Source organism: Podarcis liolepis (genome assembly GCF_965112155.1).
Source record: "Podarcis liolepis genome assembly, chromosome: 4".
Classification (NCBI taxonomy): domain Eukaryota; kingdom Metazoa; phylum Chordata; class Lepidosauria; order Squamata; family Lacertidae; genus Podarcis; species Podarcis liolepis.
Window position 1 is genome coordinate 11,349,063 of NC_139558.1, and position 15,934 is coordinate 11,364,996.

Genomic DNA, 15,934 nt, shown 5'->3' on the forward strand with positions numbered 1-15,934 from the left:
CCTTCAGGTTCCTTTTAAAAGCTTGTTTAGACTCTGGCATAGTGTTTTCTTGGCCTAATTTCTGTAGGCCTTCAAACCTAGTCTTCATTACTCCGGAGACGTTTCTCTTACTGCTGAAAGAAGAGATTGCTCAAAGAAATATTTCAAAAATATTTTTGATGTAGATACAAGCTAGCCTTTACACACTGCACCACACTTCAAGTTCATAACAGCAATGCAGTAGGTTTTCTTCGCAAAACGTGCTAATGCTGAAGAATATGGAAGCGGCGCCATTATGAAGAATGGGACTAATGCAATTTTATACTTAAAAGACACCCAAACCAGTATACCTGAAGGAGCATCTCCGTCCCCATCGTTCTGCCCGGACACTGAGGTCCAGCTCTGAGGGCCTTCTGGCGGTTCCCTCACTGCGAGAAGCCAAGTTACAGAGAACCAGGCAGAGGGCCTTCTCGGTAGTGGCGCCCGCCATGTGGAACGCCCTCCCACCAGATGTCAAAGAGAAGAACTACCACCAGACTTTTAGAAGGCATCTGAAGGCAGCCCTGTTTAGGGAACCTTTTAATGTTTGACGGACTATTATATTTTAATATTTTGTTGGAAGCCACCCAGAGTGGCGGGGAACAAATAAATTATTATTATCATACCTCTAGATCTCAAAATATTTTTGAAATGGAGGAGAGCATTACAGCCAGTTTCCTATGTAGCAATGGGCAAGGGGAACTGCCATTTGTGGGACTAGTATAAAGACCACTGGATTAAGTTGATCAGTTCTTTTGATCCTGACTGATAGCAGAAACTTTTGTAGCTCTTCTTAGACACGAGTGGTTTTCGGCCCACGCAAGGCGACTTTTCCCTTATAACACCACCACCCTCAAAATCATCTGAACCATCTGAAAAGTCATCCTTTAGGTGTGAGAGGTGGCTGCTACGGAAGGAAAATAAAACTGCTCAAGTGCTTGTGCCTCTCTAGACCCTGGCCTTGATCAGTAACCGATCTCTTTTGTACCATCAGCTAGGAAAATGTAGCTGCTGTTCAGGCAGGATGGCAGCAACCACCCACACCTTACTTGCCCCATGTCTTTCTGGTAGCAGTGGAGTCCAGGCAATAAATACTTTCTTATTTACACTAAAAACCATTTATTCCATTTAACTATTTTGTACAAACATTTGGCTTTGTTTATTATTGAGGAAATACAAACAGCGTAATTCCTAAAAGTAAATGCTGTAGAACAGTTAGACCAGGGGCGGGGGACCAATCTTGAGCCATAATCAATATACAGCATACTCCTCCTATAATACTTTAGCTTCCTGAGCTTTAATAATACCTTAAAACAGGTTTATGCACAGATTTTAACACCCTATAAACGTCAAATTTAGGTCTTCAAAAGTGCAACAAATAAGCTTTTGAAAAACTCATTACTAGTAATTTTTACAAACAAAAATATTTTCTAAAGTGATTTAATAAGCATTTTCTATATACAATTCAACTATGTAGGCTGTATTGCTCTGTCTTCACATGTCGTACCTTACATCCTATTGTATGTAACCTTAACCTGTGATTCCATAGGATAAATAGCTGAATATAACATGGCCCAGGTAGCGTTAGTAACTCCAAGAGTCTACAACAAAAGTGACCTTCCATCCTTTACAAATTGTACTTCAGTCTGTAACGTCAATTGCAGTTCCTAAAGTTAGTTTAAATACTGACATTTATCAGAGTAAAGTCTGAGCTACAGCATCTGAACATCAGTTCACTATTTTCAGTTTCTACATACATTTAGGTAGACCCTGTCTCAAGAGGGGGAAAGAAAACTAAAAAGTTTTTTTATGGGCAAGTGTGTCAGAACACCCTGTCTCCCCTTTTAAATGTTCATTTTAGAAACCAACATTAAGTAGCACGTGAGTTTTCTACAACATATTACAAACTACAAATTAGCTTATGTTATTAAGCTGCAACATGGTAGGCTCAAAATGTAAGGTGCCTTCGTCAGAGACTACCAGGTGGGCATCATGTCTGGAAACCAAACTCTACCAAGATGTTTTGACACTTCCCAATGAATCTGCTCCAAGCTATACTTCTGGTCAGGAATCAAGACTTCCTCCATTATAGACAACTGAGACAGGCGGCCACCACACATCTTAACAAACTCCACAAAGGCACTGCAGGAGACTTCGCACTCCCCAAGGCCAATCGCTGAGAGATTCTTACAGCGCTCTGCAATGCAAATCAACTCTTCATCCAGTGGCCGTAATCCATTGGCACACACCACCAGTTCAACCAAGCGAGGGCACGTCATCCCAACCCGGCCAAGCACTTCTTTGCTTACTGATCTCCCAAAATAAAGGTGAGTGACTGGTATTTCGTATCGGAAGAATAGATCAAACTCTTCTTCGTATAAGAAAAAATACATGACTAAGTTCACTTTGGGAGAATGTTTGATGAAAGCATCCCAACTGCTCTTTTCAATTGTGTGGAAGTGCGTCTGTCCAGGGTTTTCACTGACTACATCAATGCGCAAGTGTTCCAATCTGACGTGTTTTTCAGAAGACAAAGCAAGGAGGAGCTCATCGCTTAGCAGGTGGTAGTTCAACGCCAGCTCACGTAAACCATGACACTGATCAGCCACACAGAGGATACCTTGAGAAGAAAAGAAAGTGTTAGAATGTGAATTCACTTCCAAAATGTCTCATCATCATCATCAGTAGTAGTAGTAGTATACCGCCCTTCATCCAAAGATCACAGGGCTGTTTGCAACATTGATACCATGACTCAGCGTGACATGCCAATACAGATTTTTGAAACAGCTGTAATTGATTGGGACAACTGACTCCTAACACATAGTAGTCAAGTCTATACATGCATATGTCAGTTTATTAAGCCAAATTATACATGTCCCCATCCCTCTGGTACAATCCAACACTGCCAGGGCAATTAACCAGCATCTATTATGTCATACCACCCTATCCTTACGTGCTCTCAGAGGCCCACAATTCAGAACTTCCTGAACTAATCATAGTCTCCCAATACACTATGAGAAACTGGAAAACACAATCAGAATAAACTGGGATCATAAATCACATTCTGAAATTGCTGTAAGATCCTAGTTTGTTCAGTCCCTGCAAACCGTAGTTTGACACTTAGAATATACCGTATTTTTCGCCCCATAAGACGCACCGGCCCATAAGACGCACCTAAATTTTTTGGGGGGAAATAAAGGGGAAAAAAATTATTTCCCCCCCAGGTGCGCTGCGCTACACCAGGAGCTTGGGGCGTGCAGAGCTCAGCGCGCCCCAAGCTTCTGCGTGCCGGCAAGGTCTCCGCTAGCGTGGGAGAGCCGGGCGCCTCTCCCAGGGCTAGCGGACCCCTGCGCTAATCCAGAAGCTTGGGGCAAGCTCAGGTCAGCGCGCCCCAAGCTTCTGCGTGCCGGCAAGCAGTCCGCTAGCCCTGGGAGAGCCGCGGGGCTCTCCCAGGGCTAGCGGATCGCTGCGCTATACCAGGAGCTTGGGGCGTGCTGAGCTCAGCGCGCCCCAAGCTTCTAGGTGCGCGCAAGCAGTCCGCTGCCGCCCCAAGCCTCGCGCACCCGGCAGGAGGTCCCACCGGGTGCGCGAGGCTTGGGGCGGCAGCGGACTGCTTGCGCGCACCTAGAAGCTTGGGGCGTGCTGAGCTCAGCGCGCCCCAAGCTTCTAGGTGCGCGCAAGCAGTCCGCTAGCCTTGGGAGAGCCGCGGGGCTCTCCCAGGGCTAGCGGATCGCTGCGCTACACCAGGAGCTTGGGGCGTGCTGAGCTCAGCGCGCCCCAAGCTTCTGCGTGCGCGCAAGCAGTCCGCTAGTCTTAGGAGAGCCGCGGGGCTCTCCCAGGGCTAGCGGATCGCTGCGCTACACCAGGAGCTTGGGGCGTGCTGAGCTCAGCGCGCCCCAAGCTTCTAGGTGCGCGCAAGCAGTCCGCTGCCGCCCCAAGCCTCGCGCACCCGGTGGGACCTCCTGCCGGGCGCGCGAGGCTTGCAGGCATTCGCCCGATAAGACGCACCCCGATTTCCTCTTCATTTTTGGAGAGGAAAAAGTGAGTCTTATGGGGCGAAAAATACGGTACTAGGAATCTATTATTAACCCAGAAACTGTTGAACAGCAGTGCACTGAAAATGAAAGAGGAATAGAGTAGTGTGAGCATACAGGCACAAGGCTCATTCATATCTAGACTTGAGACGCATGTCTGAATTGAAACAACACGAAAGCCAGAATGGTCATTTTACTTCTTCAATAGGACAGCAGTATTTGCACTGGTTACATAAGCTTCTCCTGCAAACCACTGAACACCAAAACAGTTTAAGATTCACTTAAGGCAGCTTAAACCTACCAAAATAAACAAAAAATTTAAAATACAAACAAGTATTTCCATAGATTATACTATATGTAGTCAAACAATTATATGATATAATTGAATGTACTAAGAAAAAAATATGTGCTAATAATTCTGACATAGACTGGACAGTAAAAAACTAATTTAAGATAATCACACTTGGATATTCTAAGAGTAAGCTCACCTGCTGGAGAAACATGAGGACAACTGTTCATCTTCAACAGTTTCAGAGTATCACTGTTGTTAGCTACTAGGACCTTAAGAGATGGATCATCTACTGGTGTATCATCTATCTTAAGTGAAGAAAGCGATTTGGAGTTTACAAACACCACAGTCAGTGCAGAAATAAAGTGTGACTGTAGAAAGGAGAAAAAAAATAGAGAAATCAAAAAGGAAACTTTATACCCACAATAGAAAATGTATTTCACCCACAAAGAAAATCTGGACAATGACTCAAAATGTTGAGCAACCAACCTATTTTCCAGCTGCTCCTAAAACAGTACATAGATATAGGCTAACTCAGTTTATGAATATTTATCACAAGTTCACAGTTTGCTACTCATCTGGAACAAGCTAAGATTGCCTCCAGCAAGCACCAAAAAGGCACATTTTAACAATAAGCGTAGCTTGTGGCTTGGAAGAAAGCCAAGACTGGATGTCCCAGATTTACACTGAGCTGCCTTTCTTTCGCCTACTGCAAATAATAGACAGGCTTTACCTCAGTAAGTGCAGAGTTCTGCCAAAAATTTAACGCATCCAATTCCACTTCTGCCAGCAAACTCCAATCAGTGCAGTTGGGGAAACAGCCAAATTAGCGTCTGATGGCTCTGCTGAATGGCAGAGAAACTGAACTGAGCAGAGGTGCCTCTCAGCCCTGTGGGTCAGTTGGCCCAGGTGGTCTCCATTTGCCTCCCCTTCAACCCATGGAGTGGCAAGCAAAATCGGGGGTGCGAGGTAGCGGTTTTCATTGTGTGAGATCTACTTATCTGTCTGGGTTTACCCTCTCCAAAGACTCAAAATGGTGATCTTCTGCTCACTGGGAACCCTGGTTCCTTCATCAGCCTCTCTAAAAGACGGCTTCCCAGATCTGTTCACCATGGCCAGCAGATTCTTGCCTCACCCTGGCAACAGCCAGACACTCATGCTCCTTCCAGGAGTTCACCTCCTTGTTCCCCTTTTGCTGGGATGGACCTCCAGCCAGTAGCTTTCCTCTCCCTCAGCCTACCTTCCTCCAGGAGGATTTGAGGCCTTGTCAAGCAGCAGTGCCTGCAGCAATGTCTGGTTTCAGGCATTTCCTACCTGACTTAGATGCAGAGGGGAAGCTGCAGGACTTCCCTGCCTGAAAGCTCCATTCCCTGCCAGAACCTTCTCAAGTTCCTACTGATGAGTCCAAGTCCTGTCAACTGGGGCCCTGGCTCTCTTAAGCAGGAAACACAGGGTGCAGCAAGGTCGTTCCTGGCAGCCTCTAACACAGAACAAAGCTTGCAATGTTCACTTTTATCATTGCTGCAACAGCCAACATAGTGACAGAAAGAAACAGGGTGTGGACCGATGGAGCACGCTGCATGGTTTGAAAAGGTCTGAAATAGGATCATCACGAAGGCAAAAAGCTTATCACAGCACACACAAGGAACTGACAAATTCATAATTTGTTGGTTGATCAGCTTCCCTTCTAACAACCTATTTTTTCAGTAGGATCAATACCTTTGGCAAATCCATGAAGCTTGGTCGAGCAGTGGAAATTAGTACTAGTGTTTTTAAAGAACAGTTCACAAGCTGTGATAAGATGTCACAAGCTGCTTCAGCCGATTCCTTGCTGCTGTCCACCTTAAAAAGGAAACAAACACACAATGGATGCAAATACCACTCCAAACACCGAAAAACTTTCTAAGCTGTTTTATTTAAAACCTTCATACTCTACCTCTTCATGGACTTACACACTTTTGCTATATTAACTTTGCTGCTGCTACAAAAGATCAGACAAGAAAAGTAACTCCATTTTAGGGCACACATATGTTAAATGTTAGGTAAAGTATTCTAGCTATTAGTTGTCTCTAAAAATTATCAGTTATAGATACAAATAGTTACTCATTATTAATTAGCTGTCATTCTTAAGAAGGTACAAATGAGACATGCCAAGAAGAATGCTCATGTTCTACATTTCCAACTCAGTCGTTCTCCGCAAGAAGGGCACTCCACCTGTCTTCCATTCTTCTTTTCAAACCGTTTCCAATAAAACATTACATCGTATTGAATAGTGAGCATGTTCACTCCTCTTTGGCATTCTATTTTTGTGGGGAAGCAATAACTTCCCCTTAGGTTTTTAAAAATACTTCTACAAACATTAAGAGTTCTCCCAAACATGCTGGTATTTCCTTCTTGGTTTCTCAGTGTCTCTTTTTGCTACAATCCCGGCAGCACTTGCTACTTGGAAGTTTTCTCTTGGGAGGAATAAACGGCAACCAGCAAACAAAAAACAAAAATTCTTCTAGATAATCCTTCATGGATTTATGACATAATCTTTATTCACAGTGCCTAAGAACTACACCGGAGACTTGCCGAGATGAATATTTTCAGGAATAATAATTATTTTACATATTTGGCATTTTGCAGAGGAGGGACGTATATATGGAGGTAGCATGAAACTAACACTGTGTGAACCATCACAGTAGTATGGTTCATATGTAGCACCAAACCATAGTTTGGCATTAGGCTCATACATTGCAATTTCTTCTCTCTTTCCTCTCATTGTGCAATCCAAATGGCAAGATAGACTTGTGCTTGCTGTCCAAGTCAAAATGGCAAAAATGGTTTGATCAGTGTTTGTTTTTATGGCTTGGAGGGCAAAGTGAAATCTTCTGAATTTGCCAGTGTTAAGTGTAATGATAAACTATGTTAGCCAGGAGATATCTAAGTGCAGGGAAAAAGGAATGTGCAAACCCATGGCTCACTCATGCAATGCCAAACCATGGTTTCAAGTTACAGATATGGTTTCAATGCCAAACCATGGTTTCAAGGTAAGTGTAGAATCATTCCCCATCTGCCTAGCTGTTCTTTCAACCTACTCATTATCAGTTGATCGTTTGCAGTCATGCTCAGGCATGCTTCGCAGCACTATGATTAAGATTGTAAACCTCTTGAATTATTCTTAGTTGAGAAATCATCTAGCTTCAAACAGGTGGACTAATCATTTAACATTTTTCACAACAACAAAATGCCAATAGGTAATTTTATCATAATTTGATTAACTATAAAATTACAAATGAAAGCTTTGGCTCATCATTAGAAAGAACAGCCACCTTAAAACTTTTTTCATTCCTCCTTACCGTATTGTACCCAAACCAAAGTAGCTTCCAAAATAAGTGTGCCCTTAATTCATAGACAAAACTACTGCTTTAGTTGATTAATGTATTAATTAAAATGATTAATTTGCTGCCTAATTATAACACATTTCTCCCAGAACTCATGAGAAATCTCCCTCGAAATGTCAGTGGCTACCTGAAGTTGAACAGAGAAACAGAAACACTAAAAAAAAAGGTCTGAATATGCTTTGTAATGCAGTTTTCTTAACATCCTTACAGTCAATAATTATCTGTTTTACAGAATATGAATTTTGTGTTACTGAAAAACTGTTCAACAAAACATTCAACCTTTAGTGTGACATGAACAACCAGGATTGATTTTCTGTGAGCCTCAGGTTCACATGCTCCTCCTCTCCTCTCCACCCATGTAGTTGGGAGAAGTTCAGAAGCTTTTGCTTAATTGCAGTTTGTTGTGCTGTTTGAACTGACAAAAAGGTGGTTTAACATTAAATGCAGCTACAGTTACTGAAGCTGGCTTGATTAAACCACCCATAGAAAAGAATGTCAACTCTTGCCTGGTGTCACACTGCTGCACAACCATCTCAATCCCATCCTTCTTCAAATACCCTGATGAAGAATACTAAATACATGGGCTCATATAGCCCCATCTCACATACAAGTGCATCTTTCTGAATCTGACTAGATCTCTTTTAAAAAACTCTCAGGATACCATATCATTCTGAAGGAAAGCAAAACAAGGAAGACAAACATTATCATAACAGGATGCATTCCCAATAATGAACACAGTGATTTTTTGATTATTATTTTTTTGGGGGGGGAGAATCTCCTGTCAGTTTAACTTAAATATAAGAAGATATTATAAATAGTGAGAGAATTAACAGACAGCAGTCATTTTCAGAGCAAACTTGTAATACGAGTCTAGCAATATGGACAGCATGAAGGGAAGTTAGTCATGGACAAATTATTGTCAGAAGATTTTTGTTGTGACCTGTGAGTATGCCCTGGGCTCACTCAGGAGGAAGGGCAGGATATAAATGGAATAAATAAATAAATATTAATCAATTCACACACACAAAAGCTCATAATTATCTCCTACAGTTTCCTGACATTCGTGGGTTTTTCAGTCTAATTTGCATGAATTAAAAGGTGTGTCTTGCATTTCTAATCCTTAACTTGGAACCTGCCCTTCATTCTTTGATCACAATGGGACTTTCTCATTTTAGCTTCTCCTTTGCAGATTCCTAAAAATCTGCCACTAAGAAACATCTTCAGAACAGAGCAGCACAGAAGGAAGTAAAAATTGCAGCCCTTGTGGAACTGTACCTTTTAAACCAAACCCATGTTTTTCATTTTACAATGGCAACTGCATTAGTGCTTTTCCTCAGTAGAACTGCCCTCTTTCCCCACTAAGGGAGCTGGAGTAAAGCAAGCTGGGGGTCGAGACAATGCCAGGTGAACCAGAACCATCTCCAATCTATTGTTTGAGGGGAGACCGCAGGACATTTCTGTTGTGATGAGCGGCAGTGCACTGGGACTAGCGCTAGAAAGATAGAAGGAACAACTATCTCTGTGCTGAAACAGCAACATTAATTTAAAGTCCCTGCAACATGACCTCTCTCTTTGGAGACTCTCTGAAGCAGGTGTTGAGGGAAGTTGAATAGAGAAAATTTAAGTCCTACTGCGCCAGTGGAACCCTGCTGGTGAAGTATCAGTTATAACACAAAGTTTTTCTTGTTAAACGTTGGCACAGCATATATCAGGATTAGTTTTCACCATGCTTGAAATTAGAATTTTCAGGTAGACACTTAATAACTCACTGTAGAGCTATATACCAAGTTAACTGGATACTGTTCGCTTATTTGATTCAAACAATAACATAAATGCAGATGTAAAGCTAGAAATCGCTCTTCTGTGTTCTCTTAGTTCGCAACAAAGATAAGCTCTAAAATTCATTCTCAGTTTCTATTTTAGGTATTAAACGACCAACATGCAGGTTCGGAATGAGGTTCATTTTAGACCCTATCACTGCAGGAAATATTGCTACTTACAAAACATGCTTCAAAGATTTTCATTGTTATAGTAACGATTTGTTTTCTCCTATTTTCCTAATGCCAATTAACTGGCCAGACAGGGAGCAGGCCGGAAATGTTGCAAATATGTGCAGTTGCGGAAAAGCCAGCAATTTATGAAGTATTCAACTGTCTTTTTTAAAAAGTTATAAAGCTGTTACCTTGAAGCTGACATATTGTAGATGATTGGAATGTCTTTTAATAATTTGCTTGATGAGTTCTGGATGGGTAGCCTTTAAGTAAGATGTAGCTGGCTGATTCAGTTCAAATTCAAAGCACCTCCATAATTCAGGCATGTGGAACACTTTGTTCCACACACGGCAGACTTGGGATGCATGAGCACGATCAGGAAGAGGCAAATACTGGAACACCTGCAGCAGAATATCTGGAATGAGGCTCCCCCAGTCAGGGCCCTGAAATACTTCAGCAGATTCTTCATCTGTAATTTTCACTTTTTTGCCATCTGCTGTATCCTCATCTGATAAATGATTGCTGGTCTTGCTGTTTTTTCTGCCTCGTTTCATTCTGTCAAGAGAAACACATTTCAGAATATATTAGCTCTACAGGTTTAACAGCATTTTTAAAAGATAACAAGTTCTCTCTTACTATAAAGCCTCCAAAATTAAGTAAGATCTGAAAGCAAAACATCCAGAGGTGTGGACTAATTTATTTTTCTCCATGCTAGGAACATTGATCTGGAATAGATTTTTATAATGCCATCTTCTCAAATGAGACTCTCACAATGGCACTACAGCTTTTGAAAGATACTTTGACAGACATTATATACACAGTACTGGTCTTTTTGTGTATCACTTTAAAACATACTTAAAATAAAACGTTTAAATGTGAATGTGCAGTATGTTACTGCACGCTGCTGAAATAATGGGAGCTTCTGCTGCACTGTGGGAAACAAGTCGTGGTCTGGCTGAGCATTACGTCTGAATCTGAGCATGTGGATTGTTTTCCAAAAACAAACCATGAGTGGTACCCAAGAAGTTTTTGATTTTTTCCTGCTTTATTGTTCATCATCACATCTGTACAATGTAAACATTAATTCATTATTATCCATAAATCAAAATTGTCAAACATCATCAACCTGTGACTTCCCATCCTTTCCATACTTCTTCCATTTTAATAAACTTGTTGCATAAACTTAACTACTTAATTACTGAAAAAGTATTAAAGCTTGTGTACATTTTCCTTTAACATAATTATTTACAGAGGCTACTCAAAGGCTACAACCGTGTTCAGGTCATGGCAACTGTTTTTCAAATGTTTCTTAAAAGGTTCCCAGCTTGAAATAAACTCTTGTTTAGACTTATCTTTGATCTTTTCAGAAAGATTACCTAGCTCAGCGTATTCTACTAACTTCAATATCCATTTGGTTCTAGTAGGAATTATGTCACACTTCCAATGTTTTGCTGTAAGTATTCTCGCCGCGACAGTAGCGTATAAATTTTTTTCCCATGCATTTCTGGGGCTATCTAAGCCTGTTATACCGAGTAGGAATGACACTGGGTTTTTTAAAAAGGTTTATGTTTAACATTTTTTAAAGTTCAAAGTAAATGTCATTCCAATAGGGTTTTATCTTTTTATATACCCACCATATATGGAACATAGTGGCACCCTGTTCTCCACATCTCCAGCATGTATTTGGGACATTTTAAAACATTTTAGCAAGTCTGCAAGGAGTCGAGATACCAGCAATATAACATATTTTGGAAATTCTTCCTTAAAATGTAGCATACTGTGAATCTCCAGTTGACTTTCCAAAGGTTTTCCCATTGAGACATCTCTATATTGTGACCAAAGTCTTGGGCCCATTTGACCATGGCTGATTTAACCTCCTCCTCCTCCTCGTCTTGGTTACTGCTCAAGAATCGTTTTGGGTGAAAGAAATCATAAGCCTGGGTTCAGGTGTACTGCTAAGCCAGCAACGGCTTGATTCCCAGAAGCATCTGCAATTTTGGCAGTGTGCAGTGTCACAGTATGTTCACATTTAAACAATAGTTTATCTTAACTATAGTTTGACATGATGTGTGAATCATATCATTTATGCTTACTTTATGTTGCTCTTGAAGTTTCTATAAAATCAGTAAAAGGCATAGGATCAGCTACAAAGGCACTTTTCTGTTGCAGGCTTCAGATATGGGATTTCAGAACAAATATGGGACTGACTATCCAGGTTACATATCAAACAGTGGAAGATGAGGTGAAATGAACAGAATATTTTCATACTCAGGCCATTACACCATTGTTGCAGCTACCTGACGTAGCAGGAAGAGGTTTTACTGTTCTTAGCATAGCACTAGAACATTTTTCAGTTTACCATTATTGTGCTATTTCGAAAAATCATTGTCTAATTAAGCTGGCTGAACTATGTATAAAGCAGTAATTCATACAATATTTGTTTATGGCAGCACCAGTATATGCCCTCACCCTAAGCAGTTATTTGATGGCACCAAAAGTCTTAAGATCAGACTACAAGAATATCAAATGAAAATTAATTTGGATGCAGTCTAAATAACTAGTTACAATACAATTGTACTGACAATGACACTATTCAATCAACACTTTTAAAAGGGGTGGAGTGAGGACTAGGCTTTAGTGTGCTTTGACTACACCTCTCTCAGTTCTGCCAACGTGTTGTTTACAGTGTGCAGACTCAGTTACACAGAAAGGAGCCAACCCATTGCTGTTTAGATCCTTTTCATTACCTCTAGGTGTACTGTTTTCAAACAGAGGAAGGAAAACATCACTAGAATTTTGATGTTGTTAATCACCTTTGACACTAACAACCTTTAAGAACTAGATGATTTTTATTGAGTTTGCTGTGTTGTACTTATTATTCTGCCCAAGAAACTGTCTTGGGCATCTACAAATAAATAATTCAAGGCAGTGCAGAGAACTACTGTCAAGAAAAAGGAAGAGAAACTCCACAGGGTGCAGACTCCAAGGATTACTACTTGTATACAAATATTTCTAAAAGAGATCCCAAGGATTACTACCTATATACAAATATTTCTAAAACTACAGCAGTTACCACTCTGAGACTTTGAAGTGTTTTTTGTATCTATCGTAACTTTACTGACACTGTGCAATGGCATTTGGGTGCTTCAACTTTCTTCTGGTCACTCTTCATTTCCTTTAAAAATTTTGTAATGGATAATTTGCACCATACAGTACATTTACAATATGACGCTGAGTCTTAGCTGTGCAGCTGGCAGAGTAGGTATGTATGATAGGTATAGCAAAGTATGTGTTGTGCTGGTGTGGGGGAGAAGGGTTTGGCAGAAGTGACTCTAAGGCCTTACAATACGCTTCAATGAGGCACAGCATATTCGTTAGGCAATGTGGGCAGCAAAATGCAGTAAAACGCATCTCTGTGAAGAGCTGTTTAAAGGTTTGTTTTTTAAAAAAGAATACAGTGGTACCTTGGGTTACAAACTTAATTCATTCCGAAGGTCCATTCTTAACCCGAAACCATTCTTAACCTGAGGCACGCTTTCACTAATGGAGCCTCCCACCGCTGCGCAATTTCCATTCCCATCCCGGGGCAAAGTTCTCAACCTGAGGTACTACTTCCAGGTTAGCGGAGTTTGTAACCCAAAGTGTTTGTAATCCAAAGCGTTTGAAACCCGAGGTACCACTGTACTTTGTTTATGGAACAACTTTCCCTCTGATTTTTTATGTCACTGCAGGGCAATGTGGTTTTTGTTTGTTTGCTTTTACATCTGGATATATTTAATCCACAACTTACGGGTGCAGCTACTGGCTCTTAGCTGAAAGGAAAGATGGGGGGGGGGGGACACAGACAAACAAATGGGATAGCTAAATCGGTAGAGCATGAGATCCTTAATCTCAGGGTTGTGGGTTCGAGCCCCAAATTGGGCAAGAAGATTCCTACATTGCAGGGCATTGGGCTAGATTTCTAACTGATTCTATGAATGACAGCAGGAGCTGCAGAGAGGCGAGCAAACCCCCTTGGGGTGGGGAAAATTGGTTTGATGCAAATGATTTTTAGACTGGGGGCAGGGTTAAGGTTTTGTTTATTTGCTAATCAGTGGGTCGGAGTATTCCTTTGTTCATTATTTGAGAATTGTTAAGGCTGTTTGCTAATATTGATACTCCCCTCCCCCCCTCCCCAAATGATATGTTGTAGTTAATATTAATGTATTATATGATTCCCCCCTCCTTTTCCCCTATGATATTATGTATTGCAAAAAAACTCTTTGCTGTAAGTCGCTGGACTAACCTTTGGGTGAAAAGCAACTAGTAAATTGTTTATTTATAATAATAATAATAATAAATATTTTACGGTTTTGGCTTGTGGCTTGTTTGCTGGGGATTTTTTTTTTTTTAAATCAATCGGCGTATAACTCCCTCCCATCCGATGTCACTTTTAGAAGACACCTGAAGGCAGCCCCTGTATAGGGCAACTTTTCAATGCTTCATATTTTCTTATGTTTTTTATGTTGGAAACTGCCCGGAGTAGCTGGGGCAACCCAGTTAGCTGGGCGGGGTGCAAATAAATTATGATGATGATGATGATCATTATTACTATCATCATTATCCTCACCATCGTCACCTTAAACGGAATAAATAAATGCAAGAAATAACATAAAACCCAGCGCGTGGCGGCCACGCCTACGTGGAGCTGGAGGGGACCGAAGGGGGCGTTTCTCTCCCTTCACCGCAGCGCCGCTACCGGGGGCGCCCAGAAACCCCCACCCGGCCCGGCGCCCCATTCCACCCGGCCCGCCGGGGTCACCTGTCGGAGGCAGCTCCCGTCCTCCGCGTCGCTTATCCGGGGCCTCTCAGTCCTTCCTGCCGCCGCCGCCTCCTCCTCCTCCGTCTCCTCATCAGCGGCCCCGCCCGGCACAAGCGGGGGGCCTCGCCAAGAAGCCGCCAGGCCCGCCCCGCTCTGGTCGGCAGCTGAGGGACAACAGCCAACCGCTGCCCGACCGACCGCCGCTTGTTTACTTCAAAATGGCGGCGCTCGTCTGCGACGGGGCTGGCCCTCGACCGCGCATGTGCAGGAGGGGAGGGGAGGAGTTTGCGCTTGCGGCCCCGCCCTCCTCTCCCGCTACAGCGCGCTCGCTCTCGCTCTCCCTCAAACGCAGACGGCCGTAGAGGGAGGCTTCCTAGAACGTCCCACCGACGGCGCTTCCTAGACGTTCTCGACGCTGTCACGTCGCCGTCCATTTCCGAAGCGCGGGTCCCCGGCTGTGGTTGGACTACAACTCCCGTCATCCTTTAACGGCTGGTCCCGCTTGCGTAGGCATGATGGGAGTTGTAGTCCAATCGCAGCTGGTTGGAGGAATAACTGGCGGGAAGGGAAAGGGCGAGAGGGAGCGAAAAAGCGGGGAGCTACTTTATTATCATTATCATTACAAAGTAATAATCATGTGAAGGAGAGATGTAGACATTCGGCTGCCTAACATAGGAGCCCAACTCATAGCTGTCAACTTAGAGATTTGAAAATAAGGGACCAGCAACCTCGAAAATAAGGGATCAGCAGCCAAAATAAGGGATTTTGCTTAGCTTATGCAGAAATCTGGCATTGATGGAGCCATGCTGCTTTTGCTGCGACTGACTGTGTTTGGCAGGGGGCTGGACTGGATGATCCTAAGGGTCTACAACTCCGACCAAAGAAGAGGGGCAGACAAAACTGATGAACGACATCAAGATGGCAAAGCTTACAGGCAGAATTAGAAACCAGGAAGAGGACCTCTTTCATAAAGAATGGGGAAAGTTTATAATTTAGTTGAAAAGCTATTTTAAAGAGCTACATACATTGGTGGGATTGACAGAAAACTTGTAAAAATTTGAACTATGGATGGACAAATGATTTATAAAAATAGACAAAATAAAAAAATTCCTTCCAGTAGCACCTTAAAGACCAACTAAGTTAGTTCTTGGTATGAGCTTTCGTGTGCATGCACACTTCTTCAGATACACGTGTATCTTTAAGGTGCTACTGGAAGGAATTTTTTTATTTTGACTATGGCAGACCAACACGGCTACCTATCTGTAACTGGAATTATAAAAATAGAGTTATGAAAGGGATGCAGAGGGGGAAATCACTACATTAAGATGCTGCACTGATTGGAGGGTATGCTAAGCAGCACGTTGGGGCTGCTGCCGTCCTGGTGCGAGGAGTTCCATCGGCCCTTCCCTGCCCGA

At 42.4% G+C, this 15,934-nt stretch overlaps 1 protein-coding gene across 1 annotated transcript; it reads right to left on the reverse strand.

The window, feature by feature from the left end:
• Nucleotides 1–1,113: 1,113 nt before the first annotated feature.
• Nucleotides 1,114–14,774, reverse strand: FBXL3 (F-box and leucine rich repeat protein 3). The gene is made up of 5 exons (XM_083501269.1): nucleotides 14,520–14,774; nucleotides 9,910–10,273; nucleotides 6,061–6,183; nucleotides 4,541–4,712; nucleotides 1,114–2,638 (listed from the first exon to the last, which is right to left on the reverse strand). The coding sequence occupies exons 2-5, from the start codon at nucleotides 10,270–10,272 to the stop codon at nucleotides 1,995–1,997; spliced, it is 1,302 nt and encodes a 433-aa protein (XP_083357395.1). The 5' UTR covers nucleotide 10,273; nucleotides 14,520–14,774; the 3' UTR covers nucleotides 1,114–1,994.
• Nucleotides 14,775–15,934: the final 1,160 nt, after the last annotated feature.